This window comes from Centrocercus urophasianus, unplaced genomic scaffold (genome assembly GCF_019232065.1).
Source record: "Centrocercus urophasianus isolate 14NV4802_14NV808 unplaced genomic scaffold, USGS_Curo_1.0 seq_9, whole genome shotgun sequence".
NCBI classification, from domain to species: Eukaryota; Metazoa; Chordata; class Aves; order Galliformes; family Phasianidae; genus Centrocercus; species Centrocercus urophasianus.
Window position 1 is genome coordinate 27,651,123 of NW_024885532.1, and position 17,330 is coordinate 27,668,452.

The following is a 17,330-nucleotide window of genomic DNA, read 5'->3' on the forward strand; positions in this document are numbered from 1 at the left end:
CCGTGAGTAAACGCTGTTTGGAGACGCCACCTGACCGACCCCGATGTACCTTTTAATTTGTATCAGATATTGTGAGCTCACATTGTCTTTGAAATTGTGGATGTTGGTGTTTTGTGATTTGGTGAACAGAAGTTAAATTGCCATTTTGGATACTTCAAGGACATTTTCTGCTAACGAGAAGATACCATTTGAAAAGGTAGATTTTATCACGGTACTTTTGTTAATTGTCTTTTGAAGTGTCTGAACTTAACGAGTTTACATTTTTTCGTTTCATATATATTGCTTGTTCTATTTCTAACATTCCATAAATATACTTGAAATGTTATTTAAATATATTCGAAAGAAATTTGGATTCTGCTTATATAATAACGCTTGAATATTGGAATTATATATTTGAAAATGCACTTGAAATACACTGGATAATTACCTTTTGTGATTTAGATTTTAATTTCTGTTCCTGATTTATTTAATTACGAGCTAATAAATGAAGTAAAACGCCTCTGGGTGAGCGTTTCAATACCGAATCAAGTTTTCTACTTGAAAAAAAAAAAAAAAAAAAAAAATCGGAGGGCGGCCACGTTTTGTGAATTTTCACTTTCCTGTCGACAGTTACTTAAACCCCATAAAGCAGAAAACTTGAGGGAGCCGCCTGATTTTGGATAGTTTTGCAGGGCAAGGAAATGTTGGCGGCGAATTTAGCTCTCGATGGCCACCAGCGGCTGTCAGGCACTGATGCAGTTATTCAGTCGGTAGCGCCGTTCCGGCCGTCAGAAAACAAACCCGTTTTCACGGGGTTTCCCATAGGCGCTCGGGAAGCAGCCCCATGCCGAGCCCCGTCCGCTAAAAGGAGAGTTTGGTGCAAACAGTAAGCAAGAAGAAAGTAAAATTTATAGGTGAAAGGGTCGAGCCGGAGCCAATAACGCGAACAACAATATGACTTCTGCCCTCCAAATCCGTTCTGAATGCGATCAGCTCGCCGGTTGCGCACAGAGCCCGAGCCCTGCCGCAGGGACACCGTGTGCGTGCTGCACCGCGGCGTTCACGCACTGCCCCTCCGTCCCCGGCTGCGTTCCTCACCGCCACCCAATGCAAAGTAAAAGCGAGGACTGTGCTTAGTGCCCCCACGGTCAACAAGTGCCGAAAGGGCCGATCGCCGGTGTAACACCCATCGGCAGCTTGTTAGAGAGAGAGCACAAGAAAGGAACCCGTTATTCCGAGTGGCTGGGAGAGAATCGCTTCCGCCAGCGCTGCGATGAAAACCCCCAGCTCCAGGAATTATTCATCCACGAGAAGTCACCTTTCTACAACCACGCTTATGTTCAGCTGGGTTCGATAGTGTTTTTCTCTGAAATTATTTATGGCATTTCTGCCAAACAAAACCCAAACGTCTTCCTGTAAAAGTATCTCTCCTATTCCCTTTCCAGAGAGGCTTCTAACGTTTTCCATCTCGTTAACAGAAAAAACAAAAACAAAAACAAAAACAAAGCGACAACGCTAAGAGTAGAAAGAGATGCGGGAGAGGGGAGAGCCCGACCGGCCCTTCTCGCCTTCCCCTCCGCTACTGCGGCCCGGGGCAGCCCTGCTGTGCGGCCGGACGGCGCTGGGGGTTGGTGACATTCGGCGACGGTAGGAAAACAGCAGAGCTTTCCCAGGCACCGAGGCTTGGGTACATGCCTATTTCCTTCCTTCCCCCACCTTCCCCCCTCTCTTTTTAAATATTAGCTCGCATTTCAGCAGCGAGCACGTTTACTACAAATTCTTCACGTGGAAACCAACGCTCTCGAAATAAAGAGGTTCTCTGATAGCATCGATAGGGATAAATCCCTCTGCTGCGCCTTAGCCTGGGACTGCGGTTACCTCCAGGGATTTCAGAGCAATTGGCTTAACTGCTAAATCTGCCCGCGCTCATACAAAGGCACCGAGAGAAAGGCTGCTGGAAAACGCGCCCGCCGCCGTAATAGAGGATTTACCATCATTAATACGCGGAGGAAATGCAGCGGGAGCCCGCGGGAGGGGCGGCCCCGAGCCACGCGTGTGCCCGAGCTCGCTCGCTCACCTTGGGGTCGATCTTCTTGAAGGCCGGGTCGTCCTCGTCCACCTCGAAGTAGATCTCGGTGGTGGTGATGGAGAGCGTCCCTTTAGCCACCACCACGGGGGCGACGAGCTGGGCCGGCGTGCTCAGCACCACGGGGCCTGCAAGACAGCGGCAGCGGCGTCACCCCGGGCCCGGCCGGCCCAGCCCCGCGGCCCGGCCCCTTCCCTCCGCCCGGCGGTGCCCGGAGATGCCCCGCGCAAACCCCGCGGGGAAGCGCCGCGCTCGGTCCTCTCCCGCTTTGAACTCCGCGGTCGGGACAGGAAAAGAGTTTGCGGGCTGCGGGCAAATCAGCGAGCACATGGAAGGGTTAGGGCGGAAAGCGCTGCCTCTCGCACGTAGGTCCCTCTCCCTCCGTGCCCCTTTGCTCCTCGTTAACACCACCGCTGTTTATGGGCCGTGGCGGGGGCTCCGTGCCCCGCGTCTCCCGGCCCCGCATCGCACCCCGAGGGCAGCGCCGGGAATGGGGTTGTGGGGACCCCTCTGAGCACCGCACACAGACAAAGGCTGCTGCCATCGTTAGGGGTATTTATGGCAGTGTCATTTTTATTTCAGCTCGCTGTCACTTCACCCTTTTAAAATGCCTGTAACGAGGTTTCGCTCGGATGTACGCCGTAACGAGGCACTGGTGTGGGCACTGGGAGATGGGATGGGGAAACCCACTGCGAGAGGCAGCCTTCTGCGCTCACTTTGTGAGGTCTTAATTCAAGAAAAACTGCTTTAAGGCAAAAGGTAGTGCAGGATCACTTTGTCACCATCTTTGGTAGGAATGCAGTGAAAGCTGACAGTGTTGGTGCTTTGGAAGCTCACTTGCTGTAATTAAAAGATGAAATATAAAATGCTTTTCTTGATTTAACTGCTGAATGGTGAAGGATGATTTGTACACACATAAACACACGCGTACGCGCACACACACATCCAATGTACAAACAATAAAAGCCTCAACACAGAGACTCAGCCCAGCATCCACCCAGCACACCTTTAGGAGCAGCCAAACCCATCACCTCAACGAGTGGCAAAACCCTTTTGTTTGCTTCCTGCAGTTCAAACCCCTCTGCCCCAAGAGGAAAACCTCAGTCAGCGAGCGCCCACCATGGCCGACATCCCCAGGCTCCAGCCCCGTGGGGATGAAGACTGCGTGTTTGGAGACTGTTGTGGCCTAGTGAGCCCTGGCTCTGCTTGCTGGCCCCGAGGCTGGGATGTGGTCCCAAAGCAGGGATGAGGTCCCAGGGCCAGGATGTGTCCCTATGTCCCGGCTGCAGCCCTGCTTCCCTCAGACCCACACAGCACTGTGCCACTGCTCAGCAGGCAGCAGCGCTTCGAATTACCCACTTAGCCCAAATTAATCCTGTATCAGCGCATCTCACTGTCATGTTCTTAATGTTTCCCTTTGCTGTAACACCCAATTTGAGGCTGTACTGCACAATATTTTGTCATTCTTTGCTGCAAAATAAACACGGAGGAAGGCACAGATTGCTGGTGTACAAGGACAAGCTGAAAAGTGGGTTCCAGTGACAGCTCTCAGCAGCCCTGCATGGCAGGCAGCAAAATATTGATACGAACTCTATTTTCTTTCATTTTATTGTTTTTCATCCCCTAATAAAGCAGGGCAGCCTCCTGACCCCGGTCAGCTGATCGGGATCACATGCGCGGGGCTGCCTCGCCGCTCTCCCCGTCCTGCCTCCATCTTTCCTTCCTCCCCGCACCGTGAGAAACAGCCGGGCCGGGTCTGGCAGGGCCGGGGAAGCCCGGCCGCAGGCTCCGAGGGCAGGCGGATCGATCCGAAAGGCCGCTTTAAAGGCTCATCAATCTTCATCAAGCTTGCTCGAGTAATTACGCCCGATTCCCTTGTACGATTACAAGTGGATTTGGGTTTCAATTCCCCAGGCCCCCTCTCTTTGTGTTTACAGAAGGGGAGGCCGAGGCTGCCGCCCCGCGGAGCGCTCCCCCGGAGCCGGCCCGGCCCCTCAGCCCCGCACCCGGCGGCGGAGCGCGGAGCCCGGAGCTCCGAGGGTGAGCCCGGCCGGTCGCTGCCGCTTTAAGGAGGCGTCTATGGGGCTTTGCGGAGTCCCAGAAGGAAGGCCATCAATTTAATCCAATTACCCCTTTTCCCTGGTGTTGCGTGGCTAAAATAAAAAAAATAAAGGCATCGCTACTTCGCGGTCCAAATGCCAAACCCCGTGAGCTGACGTGCGGGAGGAGACAATGGGTGCGTCCGCACGGAGCTGGGAACGGCTCCGGACCGGAGCACGGGGCAGCGCTGCGTGGACGTGGAGGGGAAGGGGCAATCGCTCTGAGGCTGTCACTGAAGGACTTCTGGCTCCATCCTCCCCAGCTCGAGGCCGGCCCCGTGCCCCAAGGGCGCACCTGGGCGGACACCCGCGTCTGTGGCATCCCTATCGATACCTCTGACATGTGTACGCATCAGCGGCATTCTGCTTTGCAGAAGAGAAAACGTTCTCTGTTTCGGAAAAAAAAAAAAAAAAAAAAAAAAAGCAGCCGAAAGAATTTTTAAAGCAGTGGATGAATTAGAGATTCGAGGGGAGGGAGTCCAAACTAACTTTAAAAAAAAAAAAAAAAATTTTGGCAGGTTTTTTTTTTTTTTTTTTTTTTTTTTCTCTCCCGAAAGCACAACGCGAACAAAATACTCGGCATTAGCAGTGTGTCATTTTTACACTTGTCCTTTGGAAATCTCCAATTACAACTTCCAATTCCATAGCACGTTTAAGGAGCACGGAGTCTTTTTGTTGTAGCCTTCAGGGAGCAAACCAGCCACTGAGAGAATACGAAATTAATCCACTACAGCTATAGAGAGAGAGGATTATGCTTTAATCCCCTTTGGGACAGTCTCTGCATTTTAAGAATCCGATATAAAAATGTTTACAGAGAGCGTAATCAAAATATTGAGGATTTTCCATATGGCTACGGGGCTATCGGGGAAGCTCTGGGTCCCCTTCCAACGCACCCGATTTATCAATATAATGGAACAAAAGCCGGGCACACCTGAGCCGAGCGCCGAGGCTCGTTCCCACGCGGTGCTGAGCCCCGGGCACCGCGGAGCCGCCGCTCGGGAGGGGAGAGGGGAGCGGGGAGAGCGGCCGTGCCGGTGCCGTGAGGGGATCGGGGCGGGGATGGAGCCGCCGGCACGCTTCGGCTCCAGGGGAAAAGAGAGGCGGTGGTCGCTCCCGCTCATCCCGAGACTCGGGGCTTGGCGAAAGAACGCTCGGTTGAAGCGCTCGCCAGCTGTTTGGACCCTAAACGAGAACATCTCCGAGTTATTTCGTTGCCTCCTGTCAACCTGAAGTGGTCCGAGCAGCAGAGAGGCTGCGAGCTAACAAAGAGGTTCTGGCCTTAAAAGCAAAGCAGGAATCACTTTGGATCCGAGAGTTTTGTGATCTGCTCAAATGGAGGATTTTCCACTCTGCCCGATCCCTGTGGTCTGCACATGTGATTTACATTTCTAAAATAAACGCTACTGCACGTATACATTTTAAAATAATATTTCCTTTCCAAAAGTAAATGACTGTGGGATTAGGGGGTCCCACAAGCAGAATGTAACCTCTCTCCTCCTCTCTGCTAATTTTTGTTCAATGGAGACTTCAGTTGGTGCATTAGTTCTTGCAGCTATATTCTAGTGCTTGTATTTTTCAAGGAAATCAATGCAAGCAGAAAGCTCCAACAGGTGAGAGAGTGTGAGATCTTCTAAAGCACCACTGACACAATCCCAACTCTTTAGGGAAGCCCCAAAAGAGTGATATTGTGAAAAGTTACTTCAAACGTTTTTGCTTTCATAAACTTTGGAAGAGTTGAACATGGGGTATGGTTAGGAGTCTGAGAATTACACCAGAGGTACATTTACTAAGACAGTTGGGTGTAATTCTTCCTCAATAAGATAAGGTATGCTCTCTTACATGCTGAATTACAGAAGCAAGCAGTTTTACCTACTGCAGACTTACAAGTCTAAAAGTAGTATTTTGATGATTATTAACAGATGAAAAAAACTCAGTGGGCCAAATACTTTGAAAATGGTTCCAGTCATCCAGATCAGTTATATTTTACAGCCTCCTGATAATTATTCTGATAAAAAGTGGTGAGTATTGCCACATTTAATTCTGAGATGTCGCTATTCTAAAAGAAAAAAACAGAATCTCTTTTTCATAAAGGATTTAGCATGGAAAACACAGAACAGAACAGTTGAAACTAATTACTAGGTAAAGTAGTTAGTATAAACTATAATGGTAATTCAATATGATACCTAAACAACAACAACAACAACAAAAAAGTTAAGGATAACTATTAAACGTCAGCCACAATGTGCCAGAAATAAGAGAACTGAAATTCCCTCAGCAGTTTCATTCCAAAGCCAAATGCATCTGACACCAGCTTGCATTAAAAATGACCACAAGTCCCTATATTTGACACAATTTGTGTGTGACAACAAAAGCTCACTCACACCCAAAACTTCAGTTCATGTCAGATAAATTACATGACATGTAAGCAGAAACAGGGATAAGCACCAGAAGCCTTTGGGGAAAGCTTTGTAGTCAGGAAAGCAAAATATATTTCAACAAATAAATATCACGCACACACGCATATATAATGTTATTATTAATCTAACACTCATACAAGCTCTGCCACATAAATAATAAATAAAGAACTTGTGATTCCTAAAGAAATTTGCAGATTCCTAAAGAAGTTTGCAGAATTCAGCCTTTTTTTTTTTTTTTTTTTTTTTTTTTCATGGATCCTATTGGCATCAAAAGTTCTGAAACAAAGTACTCTCTGAAAAGACTTCTGCAGTAAATACATTGGACTTACGTGAGGATGGTGGCCCTCAGTTTGTTCTCCACCATCACAGATACAGGGAGCAACTCCTTCATTCAAGCCAAAGTTTCTAGAAGAGTGCATCTATACATCTTCCTTCATGTATCACTTTCAACAGTTGCAATGAAGAAAACGATTTGCACAAGTTTTTGATTGCAAAAAAAGAGAACCTTATTCTAAATGCGACTGTTATAGTCCTGTGTTTCTCCTCCTGCATTGAATAACAATCCCAACTCCTTTCCTGTTTTTAAAGTTTTCAAAGCTCACTTTCCTGGCTTTTTACTCTTCCACAATCATATGTTTCACATTGTGAGGGAGGGATTGATTTTTATTGTTTGTTTGAATGTCAATGCCAGTGTGGATAGGCCATGATATCCAAAATTTTCCCTACTTTTTCCTTTTTCTCCTCCATAAACCATATAGCACTACTACTAACATCAAAGATCAAATTCAATGGTCTTTTTTTTCCAACAGAAATAACTAAACAATTACAGTGACTCAATTCTCTTAAGTGGTGCCATAACAGCAAACAAATGCATTTGATTAAAAATAAAATGTAAATAAAAGTAATTTTATGCATTACAACTGCAAATAAAACAGTAAGAAGCTATTAAAATACATAGTTACAATGACATTGTGAATATATTTAAAGACAGTGTTGCTTAAGAAAAAATAAGTCATTTTCTCTCAAATGTATGCATACTTCCTGTAGATTTGAATTAAATGACACACTTACAGGTAAATAGAATTCCAAGTCTTCCTGGTCACATTAAAAGAAAAATATAAAATACTAATACTTCCTTAGGAAAATGTCTCATAGCATTCCTAGGAATATGTAGCTCTTTATATAGTTCAAAGCGTGATGGAAAGCAAGCACTTAACAGAATGGTTACAGGATACACAGAGACAAGCTCAATACTGTACCAAACTCAATCTATTTAGGTATCTGCTCACCTATGGCTCAGTAGAAGAATAAGCTGCGTGTCTAACAGACTAAAGCAGTTTAGGACATCAACTTTTGCCTCTTTATGGGGGTAAAGGCTGACTTGCTTGGTGGCATACATGAGAGCCTTATAATTGTGTGAAAGCCTAGAGTAGCTTACATGGGTTTAGTGTTGTTCCAGGACGTGTTCAAGCACCAACCTTCCAGATGATAAGGTATTAATAATACCTGAAAAATCATGTAATGATTTACAGCTGGTCAGAAACTTCAGTGCTTCAGATAAGGACCTCACTACTGCAGTGCATACCTTTGCCACTTCAAAATTAGATTCATACAATGTGCTCTGCCTGGAGCAGTATCTTAGAAGCTCTGAGTAACTTAAGCTATTTTAGAAACTAAAATCTTGATTGTTTAACAATGCATCCAGATGTGAGTACACTACACTAATGCAATATGACCTGTGCTGGCTTTCTCCTCATTCTTAGATAAAATTTAAGGCACTTTTTTTTCAACCTAGAAAGCCTTAAGTGATTCTAAATGTGGACACGTAAGTGACAGATCTTCTTTGAAACAACCACTACAGCTGTCTTTTTAATCAAAAAGTAACAGAAAAAAGTACGCCTTAGAAAAGTATATTTGATAGTAGAAGAAGAAACATGAAAGCAGAGATAGCATCCTGCAATAGCAATATACTGCTGAAACAGGAACTCACTGTAATAAGTCAAGAACACGAGGGATCAAATCCCAGTTGCAAGGCTGAGTGCACCAGACTTGACAGGTATCTTATACAGTCCAGCCCGTGTACCTTGTCATGCCGATAGAGCTCAATTGATTAGAAATGAAATGAAAGATGGGAGTCTTCAGTTTTCAATTTCCTCCAGTCTCTGTTCTGGAAAGGCTCTTCCGGATAAAGCGAAAGCCTTGTATTTCTTGGGGCTTTAGTGAAGGGAAGTATTACGTTCAGATAGCTCATGATATTTTTAAGTTTACTTATTTGGTTAGCTACTCAGATACGTGTGTGGGAAGAAAGAAGGAAGTTGTTGAGTTAGCATCTAACTTGCCTGGTATATTTGGAAGAATCATCTAAAATGAAATAGTTCTAACTCCATAATGTTTTCTGAAAATAGGAGTGTTTCTAAATCACATTCTAAACCAGAATGACTGAAGAGTGTTTCTGAGTATAACTGCCTACTGGCCAATGGCATTCTCTGCTCATCTACACTTTGGTACATCCAAAGACTATCCCACAAAGATTCTCCAGTTCCTTGCAAAAGGAGAACTGAGGCACCAGTCTCTCTCAAGTGGGCTTTTTCTTTTTTACATTAAGACCTGATTTCACTGCCTCTTTTTTTTTTTTCTTTTTTTCTTTTTTTTTTCTGAACCCCCTGCTCATATATTACATTTTATTTAAGGCTTTTTCCAAGTTCACAATTTAAAAAAATGGAGGCTGACAGAGCATGCTCACAGAAATATTGTTTCTTCAGAAAGCCAAGGTAAAAGGGCCCATGTTAACAGGCTACCAGTGAGGACTGCTCAAATGTACTGGATGGAGTCTTGTATGGTTTCTGACCAATGCAACCAAGACCTATCAACACTGCCTGCTCAACTGGTTTTCTAGCTTGCTTCTGTAACATCAGTGACAAAAACAAAATGGAAAAATCGCTGTCCACAAGTCAGAGAAAATGTTTAGTGTAAGTACCATTAATGCTGTTCCTACCATTCACCTATTTGGGTTGGTCCCTGCAAGGCCCTATGAAGATTTTGGAGAAGGGGGATTTTCCCATAGAAATCAATTGCATAGTGAAGATGAAATAAGGTGCCCAACTGCGGAGGGCGGCTCCTTATATCTATGCTTGTATTTCTGAAGTCTTTACACCATAAGTACAGAGCTTAAATTAATTTTAAAGCTTGGAAATAAACAAATCTGGCTGCCATTCTGAAAGTCAAGGATGCTCATCCTTAGAATGGGGCACAGTAAGGTACAAACAGAAGAGCTCTTCAAAGCTGTCCTAACAAGCACTATCATGACTGACAACTACCTTATAAAATATTTAACTATTTTGGATAGTAATGTGGAAAAAATGATTAGAATAAATACTGAGATGTCCAAAAATAGAATGTTAGAGAAACCGTAAGGCTTTTTTTTGTTTGTTTGTTTTCAATGTGAAAGCCAACTGCATATCATAAGTAGAACTGTTTTCAGTTTATGCCTGAATCTACATTCTAAATTAAACTCATACAAATATGTTTCTCTTTCTTATACTTAGACTAGAGGATCAAAATCTGAATATATAATAAGCAGAAACTGTGGAAATTTGGCTGAATGAAATTTCCATGTTTGGAAGTACAAAGCTTTTGCAGTTACATGTCTGCCATAAAAAGGGAAAAAGAATCACTTCTCCCACATTCCTGTTTCTACCCCAAGTAAGTAACCCCTCCAACAACACTTCTATCTGGAATACTAATTTGCAAGAAAAATGGACTTCAGGAAGAGAAAACTACTCAGGAGCATACTGAATTCAGTAAATAGTTTCCACTGAAGAGCTTGATAAAATAGGAGAAATATTAATATTTTGGGGGGGAATTTCCTAATGGAACTTTGATATTTAACTGATGTATTTGTGAGCACGTATACATACTTTCTTTAAAGAAAAAAGCATAAAAGTGATGTGAGGATTGCCACCTTTCAAAAGAAATGAAAGCTTAAGATGCTTTAGCCACCTGTATATGGACAGTAAAAGAGTAAGAGGAGGGAGAAAGAAAATAAGAAGAAAAAAAAAAGAGAATAAGGACTACCTCTGACTCTGGAAGCCTCAGAGGTGCAAGCTGTTGGAGGATGAGAAAGAACTATTAGGAAGCATCACTGTTTTCTTGCAGAAGAGTACTCATCGGGAAGGCCGCAGAAGGGTTGGAGAGGGAAGATGAGTGCTCTTGTAAATAGTCTCATGTTTGCCTTCCAGGAACTTGAGAGGGGTGAGGATGATTCCTCTCCTCTTCTCTATAAGATGGGTGAGCTGTGCTCACAGCTGGAGACACTCTAAATGCCTTCAACCCATTATTTTGACAGCAAATGATGCAATAAAACTATTTCTAGTTGGCACCAAGAAAATGACACTTTTTTCCTTCAAAATCAAATCTCAAAATCTGCCTACACAGTAGAAGCCCAAGTTATTGTTCTTTTATTTAATTATGGAAAACCACCATTCATCTAATTACACCAATAAAACTGACAGAAATTATCCTATTTACCTGAGAATCATTTTGAGAACGGAACAGAAGAAAAGCACTGAAAATGTGCCCCTACATTTCTCCTTAAGAATCAGCAAGAAAAAGCTGCAGACTTTTCTTCTACACTAAACAGATCTTGTAAAGAAAAATCAACCTCTGATTTTGGCCACAAGATATTTTACCATATTGAAATACATATATATATATATATATATGTTTATATGGATAAATATTAAATATGTTTTATTTAGATGCATAAAGATGGCTTCATTTTTAATTTTTAGCTTTTCCGTCCTAAATACTTATTTGGTGAGCTTTTTGTGGCCCTGGGTGCAGTTGCTTGGTGTGTTAGTGTTTTTATTGCTGCATCTGGACCAGTGCGAGGCTACCAAATAATTTCAGAAATGTAAATGAGTCCTTTGTTAGAACCTGAAATAGAAAATTTCCCTAAGGGCTAGATGATTTACTCTTTTTTTTTTTTTTTTTTTTTTTTGGTAGGTACTGTCATACAATTGTAATTGTAGCTCTATGTACTAGAATGTTTGGGCACGATTCCAATTTCCCATAAAATCAGTATCAAATAATTTTTTTTTTTTTTTTTTTTTTTTTCAATTGGAAATTGCTCAAATCATGATGGTTTCTGTCTGAAAAGAGACAAAAGGCTTATTTTGCATAGGCCACAAAACAGATGTTGATAATGTTTGGTTACCACCAGTCTTGTCTGGACTTCAAACAGATGACCTGGAAGTGAAAGGTCTTATATCTCATTAATAATAATACAAGCTGTCAAATGCTCATGACCTAGCGAAGGGCAGTAAGTCAATACGCTCAGCACACTACCAGAAAGTCTGGATAGAGCATGTATCACATTTAGTCTTTAAGCTAACAAGGATTAGTTAGCTACGGTGGCTTGGGTGGATGATCATCTTTATGAGAGGTAGTAATGCTATTTTCTAGAATGATTTCTATACTGAAGTCGCTAAAAGTTAAGGCAGTGCTAGGTTGCCTTTCATAAATTTTCCTGGCACATTTGTATTGTCAGGGGGGGTTCCCTCCATCTGGAGACATCTGTCCAAGAAGAAAGGAAGATTCTGCAGTAAAAGTTAAGGTACATTAAGACTGAGACTCATTAAAGGCTCACTAAAGTTAGTGGTTTTCCTTGGGCTTATTCGGATGAATTGCTCAGTCTCCTCTATAGAATGGAGAGAGTAATATGCATTTATTCTTGTAAGGGTGCTTTGAGGCTGTAATTCTCCATTGCTTACAAGAAAGTCACATTCTGAGTTGATTGAGCCCATGCAAGTAACCAGACAGATGCCCACCAAAGCCTTCTGACTTCCTAAAATAGTCCAAAGCCTTACATCTTTGTATCTTTATTTCCTTTCTTCTTTACTAGAAACTTCTTTTTAGAGTGTAGCAAAAGACTTCGTCAGGGCTCTTTTGCTTGGCTGGGTCTATTTGCTAGTGCCACCAGCCATATGACTTGTACAGAACATGCAGGCTAAATTCTGCTCTCAGATGTGCACAAACAACTCTCAGCAAACCATCTGCAACTCCACGACAAAGAGAATGTATTTCTAAAAGTAAAATACATAAAACATAAATGATTCAATGCTTATCTGCTTTCTGTGATCTACTTTAGTGCAGATGTTCTTTTTAATAAATATTAATTACCTATTAAAACAAGTTTCCCTTTGAGAATACTAACTTTTCATATTAGAATACATCTGTATATTTTTCATTTTGACAAAAAAAATCATCAAGAGTAAGAAGACAAACTTATTAGCTAGCAAACTTGCAATTTCAGGCTCTCAAGAGAAAAGGTAAGCATGTGAGAGCTCTGCTGGAGCATTAGAAAATCAAAATGAAAAAGAAGGAAGAGTTAGTAATATCAAGTCACTACACTGGATTTGGTTGTATTAATCACAGGTTCACAATAAATTAGAAAACTGTTAGAATAGACTGGGCTATCTCAGTCATTAGTTCTAACAGAGAAGTGACTTGCCTCTTGAAGTGAACAGTCTGGGAAGTAAAGGAGATAAAACTGAAACAGAAAAATGTAAAACGTTTTAATACGTAAATGCTAAAACAAGAAAAACATCTTTTAAAAAGTCATTATGCTGCAAGACAGGTAAAATACTGCTTCAGTTAAAAATCCTGATGCAAACTTCGAATTCATTATGCTAAGAATATAATAATATGAAATCTGATTTTTATATTTTATTAAAATGCTACTTAATATAATGAAATCTGACTAACTGCCATCAGAACATATGGAATACTAAGATTATATAATAAAAATATTCAGACTATAATTATCTAAAAAATTCTCCATCCCATATGTAATTTATCAAAGTGAACTTTACATTGATTTGTGCCACATGGTTGATGAAAAACTATAAAGAGTCTCTGGAACAAAAGGTATGTAGAAAGATAACTTTGTAAGAACAGTCTCAATCTGTTTCAGACTTTCCTTTTTTAGTTTTAACTTCATATATCAAAATATTGTAATATTTATATTCTTCTACTTAAAAGTTTTCTGAAACCTTAGAAGATGGCTTTTTAAAAGCTACCTTACTTTCCTGGAATAAACAATGTTAAATTGGTGTAGTTAAATGTGGGCAATCTTAAATCAATTTAAATCTAGTTTATAATGATTTTGTTTAATTCCTATCCCTTACTGAGGCAATCCAAATCATTATAAACCAAATTTATATTGATTTTAACTTTAAAGGTAAATTGGGGGCATATCTGAATATAGAAATTCCTATGTGTCATTCCACTTTGTACATTAACTAGATAAAAATGATGTTGTGATGTACCATAACTTCATATACCTAAAAAAAATTCAAGACCATGTTCACCAGATCAGCATTAACTCCTCAGAATCAGGCAAGAGCAGGCTTTATTGGGACTTGCTCTTCAGATCCAACAGAGGTTGTTCTGAACTTCTTAGGCAGAAAACTCACTTTCCTTGCCTAATGATTCCCTTGATTTCAACTACTGATCTCAAGTTTCGGAGTCACACTGTATATACTGAAAACTGAGGAAAGCAGTGCTCTCTAAAGGCAAAACCACACAGGAAAACAGACAGGGTATGGAGATTGATTGGCAAAATCAATTATTGATTGACTGGCAAAAATTGCACAAGACTTATGATACTAGGTGTGACCACTAACTCTCAGCAATATTTCCACTTCAGAAATGAGCAACAGTTGAAGATGTAAGGTTGCAGTTAATCTGATGTAAAAGCAAGACTGTGGAAAGTAGGTTCTTTTTGGGAAATTCATGGTTTTTGGTACATTTATAGCACCAAGTTCATACCACCTCACCTGTCTTGGAAACACCTCACTTCCCTTCTCACTGTTGATGGGAAAAAAAAAGAGTAATTGCTGACACTGGTGGGACTGTCAATACATGAAAAGTTAATTTGTTGCAATTTCTATCATTTGTCTTTTGCTAATACCTATGATATCTCCCAATTTATACAAACTGTAAAAGCAAAGGACTAGAACTACTGTTCCATGTCCTAAATGAGCAGGGAATGTCATCTGTGCAGTAAGATGCACACGCTTCACAGAAATAGTTATGGAATCACTACAATAGAATAATAATAATAATAATAATAATAAAAGTAATTATTATTATTGTTTCAGAAGGATGTAGGTATAGGGATTGCTGATTTAACTGAACAGGCAGTCTTGGGGCATATCTGGGAGCTTCAGAGCTGACTGTGAGATTTTCCAGACTGGGCAAGAGTTTTTGTGAGCGCTTCGATCTACTAATATATACTTGAATATAATTGCTTGTTGCAGCCCTTAAGCTATAGAAATGGTACACATTTTTAGCTGGAATCAGTGCTCTTAGACATGAGAATTTAGCCAAAACAATACCGAGTTTTCCCTCCTAAAGGAGAAAGAGACATTGATCAAATTATCCCAATAACAGCCCTACTTGCTTTATTGTTTTATTAACTTAAAATAACAGCGTTTCAGCAATAGTTAGCTGCAGATTGAGAAAGCACATTGACATATTATCTATGATAATCATATTCTGAAGGTTGCTCTCAAGTAAAAATATTTACTTCCCCTCTGCTCTAGTTTCAAAGTATAAGACTAAATTCCACTTAGGGTTTGTTTTTTAAACATCCGTTTATAATCTCTGCTACAAATTTCCACTATGGCATCAGAAGAAAATGCAAGAGCAAAGAAAGATAGCTATTTTAGAAATTCAATTATACTGAAAAAAATCCTCAGACATCACTAAGCTTCCCCTTAATCGAGTAACTTAATAAAGATACTCCTAAGTAAATTAACCTAAAAAAAAATCCATACTGCATTTCACAGTTCTCACATTTTTATCTCATCTGAGAGGAGATTGCATTTTCAACTTCCAGCATGCCTTTCTTTCCAGACTACTTCCCCAGGAAACACAATATTTCTTCAAGACAGAGCTTTAACAGAACATGCTGGAACCTGGATAAAACAGAGACCTCACTGCAGACCTTCACATGGGGAGAAAGGACAAGAGAGAATCTTTCGTGAATGTTTCTACAGAAGATTCAATCCCCATTCATATTTCAACTAATGAAGCTCATACCTTGGTTACAGCCACATTCTTTTTTAGTCCCTATTTACAACAGGCATTATTTCTTCCCCTACTGGGCTGAAGTACACCACAGTGACAGCAGTGGGTGCCAGCAGGGGCACAGCCACAGTGACTCACAGAACACTGAACTGTGGAATTAAGTTCCCACTTCCATTCAGCCAGAACTATTCCATAGTGGTTTCCAACAAAATCTTCAACAAAAAGTCATAGGGAGTAATAAGAGTACTGGTTATTTCTCACATCTCTGCAGAAAGATTGAGCAACAGGCACGTTTTGCAATCAGTTCCCCCAGTTCATAAAAGCAAGACATATTACATCTAGAACATAAATAACCTCTTCTCAGTGTAATTGTATACTTAGCTCTCAATATTAAGAGACTAACTGCAAAGGTTCAGAATTAACAAGTTTAAAAAAGTCTTTTGACATTTATCCCAGTTGTAATGAAAAATCACATTTACCTGCAAGGTTGTCAATTTCCTTCTCTTGGAGTAGACTAACAGCATCGTCATCTCCTTCCAGCATAAGCTCCGTTTCTGCATTCTGATTTACCACAGCTTGACTTCGGAAAGTTTTCTTGGATTTTACTACATCTTCTTCAGTGCCTAAGAAAAGTTGTAGATGTTATGATACAGCTGAATAATGTTTAGAACAATTTAAGTCAAGTGGTAAAAAATAAAGCATAAACTGTCTTTATTAAAAAAAAGGGAAGGAACATTTTCTAAGACATCATCAAGGTCTAATAAAAACTACGCAGTCTTAGTCTGTGATCCAAAATATATTTTGAATACAACAGAAACTGTTTCACAAAGACTGTCCTGCTGCTAATAATTATTTTATTGCTTTATGTTCTATGTTTTGGCTGTCAACCTGCAAGAAATTCAGCAGAAATTTCTCTTCAGTTCCTGGTGTCCTCTGATTGACATCTCAGAGCTCCAATCACCTGCTCTTAGTAAGGGAGATGCTTTTGGGAATTCAAAATTTCGGCCTTGGAAGACAGGAATGACAGGAAGGTGGGGTAGGAGACTGGTTATCTCAATTCACACTAATAAGGTAGGCTATATAAAGATTCAGAACACACATGCCTGGTGATGGAAGTCTGATATGTATTTGTGTGTTTTAAGGAGGACAATAAAACGTTTGTACATGGACATAGAATCACCAAGGTTGAAAAAGACCTCCAATATCATTCAGTCCAACCATGTGTGATTTTATAGAATCACAGAATCATAGAATGGCTTAGGTTGGAAGTGATCATAGACCCCTTTTGGTACCAATACCCTGCTGTGCGCAGGGCTGCCACCCACCAGCTCAGGCTGCCCAAGGCCCCATCCAACTTGGCTTTGAGTATCTCCAGGGATGTGGAACCCTTAGCTTCTCTGGGCAATGTCTTGCAGTGTCTTATCACGCTCTGAGTATAGAATTTTTTCCTAACATCAAACCTAAATCTCCCCTCTTTTTAAAGTCATTCTCCCTTGTTCTATCACTATCTGACTGTGTAAAAGCTGGTCTCCCTCCTGTTTATACTCTCCCCTCAAGTCCTGGAAGGTCTCAACAAGGTCTCCCTGGAGCCTTCTCTTCTCCAAGCCCATTTCCCTCAGTATTTCTTCACAGAAGAGATACTCCAGCCCTCTGACC

General features: G+C 41.3%; 1 protein-coding gene across 2 annotated transcripts in view; it reads right to left on the minus strand.

Annotated features, from left to right (window-relative positions):
- Positions 1-17,330, minus strand: part of NBEA (neurobeachin) — a 463,000-nt gene that overhangs the window by 150,281 nt on the left and 295,389 nt on the right. For both annotated transcript variants that reach the window (XM_042839098.1, XM_042839097.1), the window contains exons 40-41: positions 16,154-16,297; positions 2,057-2,193 (exon numbers count right to left, since the gene is read on the minus strand). In XM_042839098.1, coding sequence (XP_042695032.1) covers positions 2,057-2,193; positions 16,154-16,297 — 281 coding nt within the window. The remainder of the gene's footprint in view (positions 1-2,056; positions 2,194-16,153; positions 16,298-17,330) is intronic.